The sequence below is a fragment of the Labrus mixtus genome, chromosome 16, assembly GCF_963584025.1.
Source record: "Labrus mixtus chromosome 16, fLabMix1.1, whole genome shotgun sequence".
Taxonomy (NCBI): Eukaryota; Metazoa; Chordata; class Actinopteri; order Labriformes; family Labridae; genus Labrus; species Labrus mixtus.
Genome location: NC_083627.1, coordinates 19,035,759 through 19,053,526, shown reverse-complemented (window position 1 = coordinate 19,053,526; position 17,768 = coordinate 19,035,759). Strand labels below are relative to the sequence as shown.

Sequence of the window (17,768 nt, the reverse complement as noted above, 5' to 3'; positions counted from 1 at the left end):
ACACATCATGATGAGACATAAACACTGTTTTTAAACTCAGACTGAGCTCCTCAATATGTTTGATGAGTGCCATCAGTGATCACAGAACTTCAAACGATATCATTTTTCATAATTTATATAAATTCCCAAATGACAGTAAACTTGTTTTGTGCTCTAGTCTCTACAATAGTCGGTAATAATGAACAAAACCTATGATAGCCAGCATGACTAGCCAAGACCAGAGTGCTCAGAGACCGAGATAAGATCAAGACCAAGGCAGGACAAGAATGAGACAAGACCAGGACAATGAATTTCACTGAAAAATCATCAACTTGTGTGCAGCTGGCGTGTCTCTCACTCAGACTGTAACACCAGGAAGGTTGCAGCCGTAACTGGGGGATAAAAGTCAAACTACAAATGAACTGAAGTTAATCGTTGTTTCAAAAAGGGGCTTTTCCTTTCTACCACAATCAATTAAGGAACAGGACTACCACAAAACCATCACCATCTCCTGACCTCTGGCAGCCTGGTGGAAAACCCATAATATCACCAAGTCATCACTAGCACCATGTAGATTTTTTAATTTTATTTTTTAATTTTACCAGGTAGTCTCATTGAGATTTTGCAATCTCTTTTTCAAGAGAGACCTGGGTACATCAGTGGCAAATAAAATAATAAAAAAGAAAGAAGTAACAGACATCAAAAACACAAAGTAGATGCATGGCCAATACGCACAAAAACATCATACAAACACATTTAAAGTCAAGTCAGGTGTCCAAAGCAGGGCTATTAACATAGACAACTCCCAATTGATTTAAATTTGTGCTCTTTCAGCATCCCTTTAAATGCCACTAGAGCAGGGATGTCAGACATACGGCCCGACCCGTTGGCCGGATCCGGCCCGACAGCAGGTTTCATCTGGCCCGCGAGACGTTTTGGGAAGGAGGAGGAAATGTATTGAAAAATATTTTGAGATTTTTTATAAATTAAATATTTGTAATACGTATTTCTCCCGAATTGTATTAAAACCTATGTATAATGAGCAACTTAAAGGTTGATATCATGATATGAAAATTAATTAAATGGGGCACTTTGAACTATCTTCTCAGCAGGGAGTATCATAAAAAAGACGAGTCGAGCGCACAAGCTGCTCCTGCATTACGCTAATCAGCAAACAGGCTGAACACCTGAGAGAGGTGACACATGTAATGGGTGTGCCTGTCCTGCTGAAGTTCTAAACTTCACTGGATGCACATCTGTTACTGGTCATGATATCTGCGTTGTGTTCTGGTGTTGCGTTGAAAGAAGTACTCGGACCACGATCTGATACTGGTTTCTCATTTATTGTGAACCGTGCTGGCTGCTGCATCTGCACAAGTCAAAAAGAAATACAAAAGTCTCAGTAACATGCAGTCTCTCTCACACACGCGGGTCTCCAGTCCCCTGTTAGCAGATAAACATAAGGGAAACCCTGTAGCACTTGGAAACATGTGTCTGCTAATAAACTTCATAAAGTTCATTCACAAGTCTACATTTAAAACACAACTCTTCTGCATGTTCACCAACTTAAAGAGTAACCTCCAATTGCAAACTGCTGCACTTTACATTGTCTATAACAAGAAATAGTGCTAAACCATGAGCAGAGCAAACTATCCTTACCTTCTCTCAGTGAGCTTAGCGCGGACTGAGAGAAGCACAACACATGACGTCACGCACACTGCGACCTCTTAAAGTGACAGTACAGGTATTAACAGTTGAACTTCAGTGAGCCACAAAACACACATTAAACATGTTAAAACGAATATTTCTTCAATGTTTATCAGGGTTTGGTGAAGTTTCAAATATAAAATAATAATAATAATAATTTTAACCTGGTTATACACAGAATGCAGGTTTTCAAGAGAGATCGAAGGAGCGATATTTCTTTAGTTTTATTTGGTCACAAGTTGCCAGAATTGTATCAAAGCTACGGGACTTAACGACAGGCACACCTCTGCACTGCGCGCGCATCCTGACAGTCTTCGGTTCTATGCACACTTCTTTCCAGTTTCTCCTGTCTTCGATGATGAAAAACAAAAGTTTTGGCTGATAATAACAAAGCTTCCTATGGAGTTAGCCACCAAGAGCAGCTCGTGCAAATAAAAAAACAATCATCTCTGCCATGCGTAACGGCCCAGACCGTCTCCACACATCCAGACAGAAGTGTAGGTTGCGGTCACCGGCGTTGAGCCTGATGCATCTCCCGACTAGTTTTACCTCTGGTTATTGTAAAAACAGTAAATTAAAATGAATATTAACTGATTTTTAATTACAGATGGTTCATTTTTAGGTCACCCATAGGTGAACATGTTTTGTTGGTCACCTAAAAGTTTCAGCGCGACATCACTTCTAAATGCAGTAGCCTGCTGTTGCGACTTTATCACCAGCTTTCATCAGACCGTAAAAATATAACTATTACTGAACATTTCATTCTTATCCAAATACGATATCACGCACAAGCTGCCCGAGCATACAGAGGTCCGCGGGTTTAACCGTGGAGCAGCGCTAAAATGCTTCCTCGAATTGCGCACAGAGATGGCACAGATTCATGGCGCATAGAGTCAGTGACAGAGTTAGATTACGATAGTGCGGACACGTAGAAGAACGGACTGCCAGACTCATATCAAAAGTCGTTTAACTGAGTTTACTTAGTTGAAAAACGTGCACTCCACACGGAGCTGATCAGACTGCAGTGCGTAACGCTGAAGGATAAATTCAAGTCTGTTCGTTTGGAAACATGTTATCATTTTATAATGCCTAACACTAAAATATGTGAAGATGACTTCGGTCTTTGCATCAAAGACACTCTGTGTGTTTGTGATAACTTATTCATGTGAGCAGGTTTAATCTGTAATGAACCTTAACGAGTGCAAACTGTGCTGTGGCCTGACACACACATATCTAAAGTCTCTCTCTTTCTCTCTCTAATGCACTGATCACAGGGCAGGTAGAATAACCTGTGTCAAAGTTTCTATAACCTTGAACAGCAATATTAAAACATAAAATAATAATTTCAAACAAAACATAATAATTGATGTTTTCTTCTGTAATGTGGTACATTTAAATATTTCCATGTGTCAACATGCAGTTTGCAATGACAGAGTTAACCCCTGCTCAATGTACTTTTACATTTTCTGCGTTAACATGCAGTTTTCTATACAAGTACCTTTTTTTGTCTTTTTTTCTAATCATACATTAGCCTATAAATCCATGTGTCAAGTTATAGTGATGTCTGCAAAATTAGTCCGGCCCACTTGAGGTCTCATTTGAACAAATCCGGCCCCCGACCCAATAGAACTTTGACACCCCTGCACTAGAGTGACCAGATCACTTCGCCGCAAGTCAGCCTGTAGTGCACGGCTATTGAATTAGTTTTTACTGAGAGCCAGATACCAAAAATGGATACCAAATGAGGGGCCTGAGGCTCGAAATATGGGTAATCATATTTGAAGCTTTTTGAATACCATTGGGAACAACAACATATTGGAAAGTGCATACTGTATTTTGAAATGCACAACAGCAACACTGCACTGCATCATGACACAACATAAAAAAAAGTCATGTCTACATTCAAATGGCCATATAACGTGAGCAATAGTCCAAGTGAGCAATACCAGACATTGAGAAATTTAGCCATTTCATTAACAGACAAGACGGGCTTAAGTGCACTCAATCTTAGCAACAAAAAGTTTTTTGAGTCACAATCCATTATAACAATAAAGGTGCAAACTATCGAGGCAAATATTGCATCATCAGACACCTTAATAAACAGTCCATGTGAACCATACCACATCTATGGCTAGATTACATGCATAATATAACATTAAGTGAATATTAAGACACCTGAGTAACATTTAAATTGTAACAAACAACCTGCAAAACTTAATCCTAAATAGTAACAATACTGCTGCCTAGAACAGTCTGCTCAGCCAGCAGTTGCTAACTATGGATAGAAATCCAACAATGACAGTGCAGAGTTTTTTTTTCCAAGGAAAATCCTTCAGTATTGAAAATGCACCATTTATCAAAAATCTGTCCACACCAGTGGCCACATTAAGTGCATAATATTGCATTATTGATATAAAAGATTCAGCAGTAATATTCAAACTGGTGCAAACAACCTTCAAATATCAAAAGGTATAACTTACAACTGTTGTTTATCATGTAGCCAACATTTAATGAGAGAAATGACATTTTTTTGATTTAGCAAGAGCACTGAAGTCAGGAGTGTAGGTTGTCAGAGCAATGCGCAGACAGTGGTGCAGATGCTGGGCAGTGAGTGATGCACGGTTAGTAGTCTTAATGGCATTCATGTGTGAGAATGAGGATTCACATGTGTAAGTTGAGCCAAACATAGTGAGGATGAAAAGCGCCAGACTCCTTGAATGAGGGAATTTTTCCTTGCTCACTGCATGAGTCCAGAACTTTTGAAAACCTGTCAGCTGGAATGACTGGCGCAGGTCATCACATGACTGAATGTCAATCAGTTCAAGTTGCAAAGATGCCTCATCCAGTGAGGTGACCAGTTCCTTTGCATTAAATGCAAACTCTCCCTCGACATCCACACAGAAAGGGTCCTTCACAAATGTCATTACTTCTGTGGGGATACTGAAATGTTCGAATCTTGAGGCAAAGTTTATTTTCAAAGCATCTATAAATCTCGTCATTGCCTCTGTGATAGGTAGGCCTGATTTACACAGTGTGGGGAAATGAAGCATTTTGCCTGGACATAGATCAGCAGAAAAAAGAGAGAGCTTTCTCTGAAAAGCATTAAGTCTCTCCACAAGCTGAATCGCTGTTTTATCCTTGCCTTGCAGCTAGGTGGTTCATGTGATGGAAAATGTCGCACAAAAAGCAAACAGTAGCACAAAAGTCCTCGTTCTCCATAAGACACAGAAAAGTATTGGTCTTTTTCTGCTTTGAATTAAGGAGAAACACCAGTATCTCCTCTCTGAGTTCACAAAAACGTTTCAATGCGTTTCCTTTGCTGAGCCATGGGGTTTATGGGTAAGCAAGTCATTATATTGTGATGACATGTCCATCAACAACTGTCTGAAAAGGCGGTGCTGTAAGCTGGAGGTACAACGAATAAAGTTAATTACTACCATGACAGAGTCCATGGTTTCTTTTAACTCACCGCTTAGTTTAGCACACAGGAGACTTTGGTGGATCAAACAATGTAGTGATCTCAGCTGTGGAGAAACAACCGCCAACCTTGCTGACAGTCCCTGAGTCCTGCCCGCCATCGCGGGTGCCCCGTCCGTTACTAGCATGTTAATACGTCCCAAGTCTAAATTGTTCTCTTCAAAGAATGAGATCATTTTTTAAAATAATATCTCACCAGTCGTCTGACCTTCCAAAGGAATTAATGACACAAATACACAGTTGTGCTATATCACTGTTGTCCGTTGATTCATCCACAGCTAGCGACATCACCTCCGCTTTCCTCAGTTTGTCCAAAAAAAAACATGAAGACGTCCGATGCGAGGACCTCCACTCTCCTTATGGCTGAAGTGTCTGATAATGGATTTTTTTTGATTGAATCAATCAAACTGTTTTGAGTTTTCTCATCTGTAACCATCTCCTCAATCGATGCAAGCATAGACTCCTGGACAGTCTCTGCGTGTGTAAATGGCATTTTCTTTTTGCCTAATTTGCCATGCTACTCGTAGCGATGCTGATGAAGCTCTCTCTTGTTCGGTACAAGCCCGAAAAAGTGTGCAACGTCTTTGGTCATAACATGCAGTCAGCCCCGATATCCTCTGGTGGCGAGCATCAGACCCCAGCGGGAAAACCGTGTCAAAGTTTGCATGGGCCATTTTAAAATGTCTTCTCAAGTTGTATTCCTTGCACACCGATACGCACTCGTTGCATAGTAAACACACGGGCCTCATAGAAACAGAAATAAACAGATACTTTATGTCCATTCGGTGTTAAATTGTCTGTTTTCTGAGTCCACTTTTCGTTTTTGTTAAAGTAGAAAGAGACATTATGAACAGCGCTAGCAAAAAACCGGATCTCTGGTGCTGCTGATGAGTGCATTGAGACCGCGGCGATGAGAGCAGCGCATGCGTCAAGCAGGAACGAGAGCAGGAGATGGATAAACAAGAATAATTGCGTCACCATGAGGTTAGACCAGGGTGAGACACACAAATTGGGAAAAAAATCTGTGCCTCTGTCTCATGGTAATACGGATATCATACACGTCTGCAATTAAACAATAAATAAAACATACAGTGATACATTTTTAAGAGTAAAGACTTCTTAAAGGGCCACTAAAAATTACGTTGCGGGCCGGACCCAGCCCCAGGGCTGCCAATTGAATAGCCCTGCTGTAATGTGTTCCTAGAAGAGGAGGTGGAGTACCTAAAGGCCATCTTGTCTAATTCTGTGTGGACCTTAGGTACACATAGCAATAACAGGTCAGACGAGCGTAGGCTATAGCTACCGATGTTGCGTGAAATTAGAGCGCATAGATAGGAGGGGAGTAGACCAAGAATGGACTTATGAATAAATTTGAGCCAATGGGTGTGCCTCCACATAGCCAGAGAGGGCCAACCAGGTACAGTAATGTGTCAGAGCTTTGCAGCCAGTCACGGACCTCAATGCGCAATGATACACAGCATCAAGGGGTTTCAAGGCGGTGGGAGAGGCATGCATGTATAAAATGTCACCGTAATCAAAAACAGGCATAATTGTAGATTGCACAATGGTTTTCCTACTGGCAGTGGAGAAGCAGGATTTGTTTCTGTATAAGAATCCTATTTTTATTCTAATATTTTCGGAAAGAGAGCCTATTGTCCAGCCAAATCCCTAGGTATTTATAGGATTCTACCCTCTCAATTTGGGAACCCTGAAGTGTGTGAATACCAATAGGAATATTGTTCACATAGGACCTTGAAAATAAAACACATTTTGTTTTATCAGAATTTAAGATATGCTTGTGATTAATGAGAGCTATATGAAAGGCATCAAAAGCTGACTGCAAAGTTTAAATAGCTAATTGACAAGAGGCGCTGGTGGCATACAGGATTGTGTCGTCTGCATAAAAATGTACATCACAATGTGGGGAAGAGATCACCATGTTATTTATATACAAAGAAAATAAAAGTGGACCTAAAATAGACCCTTGTGGGACACCTTAGCTAATTTCAAGAGAGCTCGATCTAATACCTTCAGCAACAACAGCTTGAGTTCTCCCTGAGAGATAATCATAAACAAGTTAACAGAGAGCTCATCAAATCCTATTGAAGATAGCTTATTTATTAAAATGCTGTGGTCAACAGTATCAAAGGCTTTGGATAAATCAATAAAGAGAGCAGCACAATGTTGACAGTTATCGAGATGATTAACAATATGGTTTATCACAAGTGTTGCTGCTGTGATTGTGTTATGCCCTGTTCTGAAAACTTACTGCTGAGTTTGCAATATGTTGTTGGCCCCCAAGAAGGCCCTTAACTGAGAATTAACTAAATATTCAAGGATTTTGGCTAAGCAGCTTAATTTCTCATTAAGCTCATCCAAGACCAAAACAATGGATTTTTACTGCCAAATTTACAAATGCTTTCTCACTGTATGTCAGAACAGATAACATCATATTCTAAACCTAACTTATAGGCTAAAGCCAACATGAACAGCTGTTCATATTATAGATTGAAACACAAATATATGATACTATTTTTTTCCATTTCTAATGAGGAACAGCTGATTGAAATTATGCAAATACCTCGTTGGGCTGAAGGGAAAAGTATATAGAAACGCAAAGAAAGTAAGAAAAATGAGGGAGAGGAAGACAACCAGGACAAGGGAGAGGAAGACGACCAGGACAAGGGAGAGGAAGAGGAGTACCAGGACAACGGAGAGGAGTGGGACAAGGGAGAGAAATGGGACAAGGGCAAGGTAGAGGAAGAGGAGTTAGAATGTGTGGTGGCGTTCAAAGAAGGACCAGAGCTAGGGTAACTGATGAAATAAGAGCTGCTATCATAGAGCATGTCATAAACCACAGACTATCATACAGAGAGGCTGGTGAACACATCTCAGCCGGGACCATAGACTGTAAATATTACTGGACAAACCCTGACCCGTCTGTTACATAGGCAGCAAATGAGTCCAATCGAGGGCTGCATCCATATTGGATTTGCAGTCTCAACCTAACTTTGGATCAACCTAGCAACAGCAGTAAGGCGGGACCGGCAGGACTTAACTCCGCCCATTCAGCGCGACGTTAGCAGTCCACTTGACAACATAGCTAACGGCTAGGCTGCCATCATCCCCTATTCCTGCTCGTCCTGAGAAAACTCTATAAACAGTAAGTTAACATTTAACTTTTCTACAACACAGTTAAAACGAATTATATTCAACCCAAATATTTAATTAAAGTCTTAAAACTATACTTTTTTAAATATACAATTATGGTTATTAGTTATTTGTCAGAGAAGTTAGACTTTGTCAGTGTTAGCAGAGAAATACATTAGCAAAGTTTTATCCATAGACTGTAAATAAATATGAAACATCCAGAAGAAATCAATATTACAAAGCATATAGTTCATGTTACTGTTCTGACAAAAAGAGGAATGTCTGTGTCTTATATTTACTGATGTCAACAGCGATGTGGGTGAACATGACAATTGAAAAATAAATATTTAGTATTTATCATAAGACATTTGTTTTCTATTGAACCCTGTGAAGTCATGGAGTCTGTGGACAGTGTCAGCTTCACACCAAAAACTTTAAGTATTAGAAAAAATTGTTTTTAGGAGTGGCATCTATTATTATGAGTTGCAGCTATCTTGTTCAATATTATTCCTGCAGATAAGGCTAATAACAAAAAAACACCCTGAGCTGTCACATGTAGTTAACTGTACATTTTGTCTTGTCTGAGGCATTAATTGAACACCTTTGTATTTCTCCTATAGACACAGTGTAGATTATTGGTGACTTGTCCGTCGAGGTGCCCAGAGAGCTGCAGAGACAGAGGAAGAAACCTGGGCCTCAACAACATCTGCATTTGTTGGTTCTTCTGGGGTGGACTTCGGTTGCTTCTCTTCAACAGCTCGCTGCGAGGGAGGTCTCCCCCGGATGGCCTGAGTGATGACACCCACAGGCTGAAAGCTGGAGCTGAGGCGTGTTTTAAGCCTCCTGACAAATCGTTACACCGCACCCGCCTGTCAAGCTGGTCAGCTACACGCCATATTGTGAATAACTCTTATCCTTCATCAAATCAAACGACCCCCGTACAGTGTGTGTCGATCAAGACATGAGCTAATCAGACCTATTTGTTTGTTTTGTACCAAGCTATAAACATGTTAATCTCTGCTGTAAAAACAGGCTTTTTGAATGTGGTTTTTCAGATTAAATAAATATTTCAATATAAATGCACTCCTTTATGTCTACTCATGAGTATACATTTCAGATTTGAATTGACAAGACTAAAATGTGCATTAATGCTCAACTCAATAGCTTAGTAAGTCTACTTTTACACAACTTTTTATTCTTTTGACAATTTTTTTTACCAAATACTAATGTAGTTCAAAATTTGCCCTTAAACACAGCCCCATTCTTAAATCAAGATACATGGATAGTAAATAAGATCAATAACTTGTGAATAAAAACACAGTTAAAAATGATTTAGAAATGTAGTCTTACCAGATCAATATCACATAATATCAACTTCTCCCATCTAAACTGGACAAAGGGTTTTAAAATGGGAAGAAAATGGTTTGATTGCAAGTTGTTTGGAGGAGATCTATTTTTATTTGAACAGCTGAAGCATGATGCAAGGTGCAAACCCTCCTCCTTCTTCTGAAGCCTGTGGATGATGTACTGCTGTCTTATCTGCTGTCCATCTTCTCTCACCAGAACTTTGACTGTTGAAAAGTCATTCTGAAGAAGCTCGAGCATGTGACACGGATCCAGGAGAACATGGACTTTTAGTGCGGGGTCTTCAGGATGGCAAAGAAAGAGAAAATATCAGTTATTCATTGTTTTGTTCTCATCTATTTTTCTGTATTCATCTGTGTGTAAGAGCACATTTATAAATTCAACAGTGTACTACCCAGACAACAAAGGTACAGTATTCAGGTAATCAACATCTATTCAAAGTTAAGAAGATAAACCTTATTGTAATCATGTTATTTTCAGCTCTCTCACTCACTTGCACAATGATATTCCACATCAAATTGTCTCAGATTTTGTGTGAGGAAAGATTAAGCAATTTATTGTGGCTATTACTTCATCTTAATATGAAACAAATACAACCTGAATTATTTAAATCATTAACAGGTCCCAACTCTCTGTGCTTTAGTACAGAACATACAGTAGCTCATCTGTTATTAACATGAGCTCGGTACATGGCTGTATTCTTCAAACTATTTCTTGTACTTATTGCTTTATATCTTATTTTCATTCCAAATGTTATTTATATTTTATATTTCTACTGCTATATTCTTTGTAAGAGCATCTGTAACGATTAAGAACTATATTAATAACCAGATTAAAATTCCCTGAACTCATTTTTTTTAATTTGGTAACAGTTTGCACAAATCTTAAGACACTACGTCAACCATGTAACATTGATGTCATCCTCTATAACCTACACAGCATATTAGGTTCAGTTGAGTTAAGTTTATGTTAAGTACTGACGGATAATTACTACACAAAGTTTGTTTTTTAATGTCGACATTTACGTGGAGTATAACATTCATCATAACGTCAGATAACCATATTTACAGTCTGCGGTTAACCACCGAGGTGAACCTTTAGCTTCTAACATCACACAAACTCATTATTTTCAACAACAAACATTTCTAAACCATTGACCGTAAATAATGGGCTACACTGAGTACAGTTAGCCGACTGGTTTACAAGCTAACGCTAAACAAGCTAGGTCCGTAAATATAAATACCGACACGAGTATGCAGTAAATATAACACTACTATATCACTTACCGAAAAAAACTGAAGCATCAACTTCTTGGATGGTCTGTTAACCGCACAGCAAGCCATATATGTTGTCAGATATGTGTTAAACAAACTCTCCAAACGAAGTAAAAAAGACGAGAAATCAGACGGATCAAGCTGCTACCTAGCCTCCTGACCTGCTGACCTGACAGACAGATGCAGCGTGCAGAGCTGTCAATCAAATCTGCCACATCCCTTATATGGGCATAGCCGTTTTCATTAATAAAATAAAATCCGACGAGTTATAAAAAAATTCCCCCCCCCCCCACCACCCACAGTGGGAGGAGAAGGGGCCGTCAACTAATTAGATATATCTCGTTTCTTGAACCAGGCTGTAAACATGTTAATTCCTGTGGTAAAAACGGGCTTTTTTGGCTGTGGGCTTATGGCACTTCCGCCGCTTCTGCAGCCAGCCTCAAGCGGAACCTCGAGGAACTGCAGTTTTTTGTACTTCCGCATTGGCTTCATTTTTCGAGACCGGAGGTTGCCCCTTGGCCGGGACACAGTGGCATCCATTGTCCGGATTTTTCGACAAGCCAACAGGCTGGATATTTTACAAGGCTTCTCCTACTGCAAAGTGTAAATCAATTTACCATGTATTACAGGAACTGTATGCCTCCGGTCTCTCATATGTAACTGTGTTTTGTCTCTCTAAGGATTCAACATCTACCTCCCTCAGGGGTAAGAAGGAAGCTCCTAAATGAAGAGCAGGAACTTGCCATTGTCAATGTGGTGATTTCTGACAATAAAATAAAACTGAAGGACATTCAGTCCAGAGTTGTAGAGGACAACCTTGTCTTAGGAACATTGTATCAATCAGCATAAATCCATTTCTCAGACTCTAGCTAATCACAGAAGCCATTTTCACATATGCACTCCGGATAATATCTAGATAATTACAGGAGGAACACTCCTGAGATTCTCCCGACCTAGCCGTTCACATGTGCTCCTCACAGCGGGGGGCTATCCCTGTCAGAGGGGAGGGGGGCAGGGGATTTCCCGAGGTCAGACGTGACGTAAATAAACAACGCGGAAGTAGCGGCCGTAGCAACAGAGTCTGCTACACGATGTTATAATGAGAATATTTGCCTTTATATCAATGCTATGTGTAATCCAATGGAATGACAACATCCACAACAGAGAGGAGAACAACATACTGACGAACAGAAAACATAATGCAGCCGTTTAATTACGTGCACGGAGATCGTAGTGGTGGCGTGCAGACACTTTAGGCAGTAACTGTATATAAACGTCATTCTCTTTCTATTGGCTCAAATTGAAATCTCTGGAGTATATGCTGATGCGTTCAGACATCAGCTCACTCTGACTTTCTGCGGATAAAATACTAGGGGTCTGGCCGGAGAAACTCCAGGTAAAGTCCACGCGAAAAATGCGGCTGTTTGCTTTCACACATAGCCTAAAGAACCTCCGGGTAGCCAAATCTCCAGAGTTTTTCAGGAGATTTCTGTATGTGTGAAAAGGGTTAGAGTCTGCAGTGTTTCCCCTAGGTTTAGAGCTCTGGGGGGGGCGGGGGATGGGGTCCTGCGAGTTGTTCCTGCAACTCCCGTTTCTGAGCGCACAGAATGCATCTCTCATTGTCTGAGTACCCCTGAAAGCAGCATGCTAACAGCTCATCCCCTGAGTAACGACAGAGAGAGAGACATGCCCAGAAAAGTCAGAAGTCAACTAAGCAGACTACTTTATTTTTATTTTTGCTTCTTACAGACTTTTTATTATTGCGTGTGTGTCTGTCAGACAACCACACACACAACCAGGCCTCCGCTGGTGAGAGTGTGCTCACCTGTGTGCGCGCAAGTGTCTCTGTGTGTGTGTGTGTGTGTGTGTATGTGTGTGTGTGTGTGTATGTGTGTGTGTGTGTGTGTGTGTGTGTGTGTGTGTGTGTGTGTGTGTGTGTGTGCATCGGGGTGAAACTCTGCCGTGCACGACACCGAGAGCAGAGGAGAATTGTAAACGCGTGACCATGTAGAGACAGAAATTACATGATGTCGTGTAAATAAGATAAAGAACATAAGGCTATTAAGTTTGTTTAATAAAAGGACGAGGTATAGACCTGTTCTATATGAAAGGTATCCTCATGACTTCTGTTGTGATCTCTCGCTATATAGAAAATAAAATTAACTTGACCATCAAGGGGGGCGGGGGGTGCCGTTGGTTGGGCGGGCCGCCCCCCTAATATAACGGTAGGGGAAACACTGGTCTGAATGAAACAACTATACAAAGTTCATTTTGAAATAAACAGCGAGCGCATCAAAGAACTCTGTCGCCAATACATCCAGGTAAGGTTATGCAATACAGTCATTACTGTACTATACATAGTGTGTTTGCAGTAACCTACTCTATAAACCTGGAGTACAGTAGGTCTACAGCAAAGCATTTACACACACTGTGTCTGATTACTTTCAGAGAGTCATGGAGAAGGAGGCCAATCAAAATATGTCTATTGTATAAGGGCAGATCTGACACATGTAAAATAATGTAGTTCCTGTAATTCCATCTGATGTTCATGTTTTTATGACATTGTGCTGTGATTAAATGTTTATGTTGGAAGAGGACATGTGTTAGTGTTTTGGAAGAATGATTCTATTTTGAGTGTAGTGTTTTGGTGGACATGGTGTAGTGTGTGAGTGTATTATTTTATTTTGAAAATTAGTGTTGGACTTTAGTTTACAATGTGTGATTTTGAGCATGAAATGAACTGTTTTGCAATTTGTGTGTTGTAGGTGTGTTGGTGTATTAAGAGTTTAGGAAAGTTGTTAAAGTATTATAAAAATGATGTGTGTGTGTGTGTGTGTGTGTGTGTGTGTGTGTGTGTGTGTGTGTGTGTCCTCAGTGAAGTGTGTCAGTCTCTGCAGAAACTTCCAGCTGCAGCAGTCAGTTCAGTTTCTGTTCAGTCTGACTGAGGGAGGTTTTTGTACGACGCTTTTTCACTGTGTGAACACACCCTGACTGTTGATTTCATGATAACTCTGACAGTAGTAAACTGCTGCATCTTCAGTCTGGACTCCACTGATGGTCAGAGTGAAGGCAGAGTTTGATCCACTGCCTGAAAAACGATCTGGAATCCCTGATGCTCGAGTGCTAGCAAGGTAAATGAGGAGTTTAGGAGTTCCTCCATCTTTCTGTTGGTACCAGGCTAAGAAGTGGTAGCTGCTCGAGACATAAACATTCTGACTGGTTCTACATGAGATGGAGACGGAGGCTCCCAGAGCAGAGCTCACTGCTGCAGGCTGAGTCACTGTGACCTGTCCTCTGGACTCTGAGGATACAGAGACAAAAACAGAAAGCAGCATCAGGGTTTAGTGGGCTTCATTTCAGAGGGACGGATGTTCATAGAGGAGAGGAGTTTGATTCTCTGGACTTTACCTGTGAAGCAGCAGCAGAGGAGGAGAGTCCAGATGAGGACGCAGATCAAAGTCATGTTTTTGATGATGAGGACGAGGATTTCTGTTGTGATGAAGGACAGCTGTCAGTCATCCAGTGTTCAACTGTCAGGACTATAAACTCTCCCAGAGCACTGGAGCATGGTGCTGCTGATGCAAAGTGGCTCTCTATGGAAATGTTCTGAGAAAATGGCTGATTTTTAGCTCATTCAAAATGTGCTGAAAACAAATTTGAAAATGAGAAGTTTTTAGGTCATTCGAAACATACTGCAGAGATTTGTCAGCATACAAAGTCATTGTGTGTTTTCATACAAAGTTTTATCATTGTTACACTCATTTATTTAAGAAGAAGTAGACAAATTACTGACTTTTATTTATATTCTACTCCACTTCTCATTCATTGTGTTCATCATTGATTTTAGATCATTCCTACACCTGCTGTTTAGACATCCTGCTAAAATATTTTCTTGCAAGAATGTGCTAAAGGTTTGTTAATGTTACTTCTAAAGAGAGTTGTGTTTTTGCAGGTTTAAGTTCCTTTTAAAGGAAGCTTTCTGTGTTTCTCATCAGAGTAACATCATATGAGTTCACTGGAAGCCTCACAACAGTTATTGAAGGCTTTAAAGTTAGAGGAACATAGTTTAATGATTTATTTTGTCTTTCTATTATTTCAGGTCATGCTAGGCACTTCCTTCCATAATAATACATTTTATCTAAAGGCCCCTTTCAAGGCACTTAAGGTCACCTTAGAAAATAGAGATAAAAACAACAAAGTAACACTACATCGATAAAATGAACATTAAAAATAACATTTTACAGGATGTATAAAATCATTGTGAGGAGGATTCATGAGACTGGATGGAGAATGATCAGACTGAATATGCCAGTTTAAAAAGATGTGTTTTGAGATTAGATTTAAAAATGGACAGAAAGTGAATATTAAGGATGTGTGGTGGGAGGGAGTTCCAGAGGCTGGGACCAGAACGGCTGAATTCTGTGGACTCCAAGGTGGACAGGCAGGCGGTTGTTGTGGTGGATTGAATTGAAGAAGAAGACCTGAGAGTGCGGGTGGGTGCGTTGATGTGCAGGAGTTCAGAGAGGAACAGAGGAGCGAGGTTATGGATGGCCATAAAGGTGAGGGGCAGAATTTTTAAGTCAATGCGATATTTAACTGAAAGCCAATGAAGCTGCTGAAGGACAGGAGTGATGTGATTAATAGAGGGGGTTCTGGTGATGATGCGAGCAGCAGAGTTCTGGACCAGTTGACGTTTGTGGATGGACCTGAGAGGGAAACCAAAGAGAAGGGAGTTGCAGAAGTCAATGCAGGATGTAACCAGGGTGATGACATGGATGGCAGTACTGTTGGGTGTGAGGGACGGGGCGGAGGCGATTAATGTTACGAAGATGGAAATAACCAGACCTAGACATTATTGATGTGAGCTTGGAATCATAGTGTGCTGTTGAGGATGACACCCAGACTCTTAAACTGAGGGGAGGGAGAAACTGAGGAGTGGTCAATCGTGAGAGAAAACTGTCAGGTTTTGAAATTGTGGATTTGGTGTAAATGAGGAGAACCTCTGTGTTGTCACTGTTTCATTTGAGGTTTCAGAATAACCAGGATTTAATTTCTTGTAGGCAATCAGACAGGGAAGTAAGCGGGAGGGAGGAGGTCGGTTTGGTGGACAAATAAAGCTGGGTGTCATCCGAATAGCAATAGAACTGGATGTTACATTTACAGAAGATATGGGCAAGAGGAAGGAGATAGATGATTAACAGAAGAGGTCCCAGGACAGAACTCTGAGGATCACCTGTAGTGACTGGAAATGGCTGGGATTTGAAGTTTTTTTTTTTTAAGATTTATTTTTGGGCTTTTTTGTGCCTTTAATTGAGAGATAGGACAGTGGATAGAGTCGGAAATAAGGGAGAGAGAATGGGGAATAACATGCGGGAAAGGAGCCACAGGCCAGACACGAACCTGGGTCGCCCACCTGGAAGACCACAGCCCCCACACATGGGGCGCGCGCACTAACCACTGCCCCACCAGCGCCCCAGGATTTGAAGGTTTTGAGTTGAATAAACTGAGCGTGACCAGAGAGTTAGGATCTAAACCAGTGCATGGGTGTGTTAGTCATTCCATTGGAGGCTATGTTTTAAGAGATTTAGATAAAGATTAGATTTGTTAAGGGGTATGTAGGGGTACATTTGATGTTACAATCACAGTGTGTGTGTGTGTGTGTGTGTGCGTGTGTGTGTGTTAATGTCTGTGTGTGTGTGTGTGTGTGTGTGTGTGTCCTCAGTGAAGTGTGTCAGTCTCTGCAGAAACTTCCAGCTGCAGCAGTCAGTTCAGTTTCTGTTCAGTGTGAGTGAGGGAGGTTTTTGTACGACGCTTTTTCACTGTGTGAACACATCATACTTGCTTGCATCGAATTCTCCTTTACAGAAATAAACTGCTGCATCTTCAGTCTGGACTCCACTGATGGTCATAGTGAAGGCAGAGTTTGATCCACTGCCTGAAAAACGATCTGGAATCCCTGATTCTCGAGTGCTAGCACGGTATATAAGCAGTTTAGGAGTTCCTCCATCTTTCTGTTGGTACCAGGCTAAAAGGTGGTTACTGTTATAGACATAAACATTCTGACTGGTCCTACATGAGATGGAGACGGAGGCTCCCAGAGCAGAGGTCACTGCTGCAGGCTGAGTCACTGTGACCTGTCCTCTGGACTCTGAGGATACAGAGACAAAAACAGAAAGCAGCATCAGGGTTTAGTGGGCTTCATTTCAGAGGGACGGATGTTCATAGAGGAGAGGAGTTTGATTCTCTGGACTTTACCTGTGAAGCAGCAGCAGAGGAGGAGAGTCCAGATGAGGACGCAGATCAAAGTCATGTTTTTGATGATGAGGACGAGGATTTCTGTTGTGATGAAGGACAGCTGTCAGTCATCCAGTGTTCAACTGTCAGGACTATAAACTCTCCCAGAGCACTGGAGCATGGTGCTGCTGATGCAAAGTGGCTCTCTATGGAAATGTTCTGACTGACTCCAACAGGGATCACTCTCATTACTCTGTTTATCAATCAATCAATTAATTATACAATTAATTAGAAAACTTTCAAAACAAATTTAATATGATTTCATGTTCATGCTTCTAGAAACATTTATTCTGATATAAATCACGATAATTAATAATATTCTTGACAAAATGATTTAAAAATAATTTAAATATCTCAAAAAAAGACTTTCTTTAATTTGTTATAATATTTTTTAATTCAGTTTTATTTTGGTCTCAGAGGTCTTGCAGGCAGAGACTCATTCAGGTGTCTGTGTTTGTGTCAGAGTCAGAGAGCCGTGTGTCTCTACAGCGAGAGGTTTTTGTACGACGACTCCATCAGTTT

At 40.7% G+C, this 17,768-nt stretch overlaps 1 gene segment (V, D, J or C); it reads right to left on the bottom strand.

Annotated features, from left to right (window-relative positions):
- Window positions 1-16,738: 16,738 nt before the first annotated feature.
- On the bottom strand, window positions 16,739-17,468 carry LOC132990959 (Ig kappa chain V region 3381-like). The segment is given in 2 exon segments: window positions 16,739-17,100; window positions 17,208-17,468. Coding segments are annotated over 2 exon segments (387 nt in total).
- Between the last annotated feature and the right edge of the window lie 300 nt (window positions 17,469-17,768).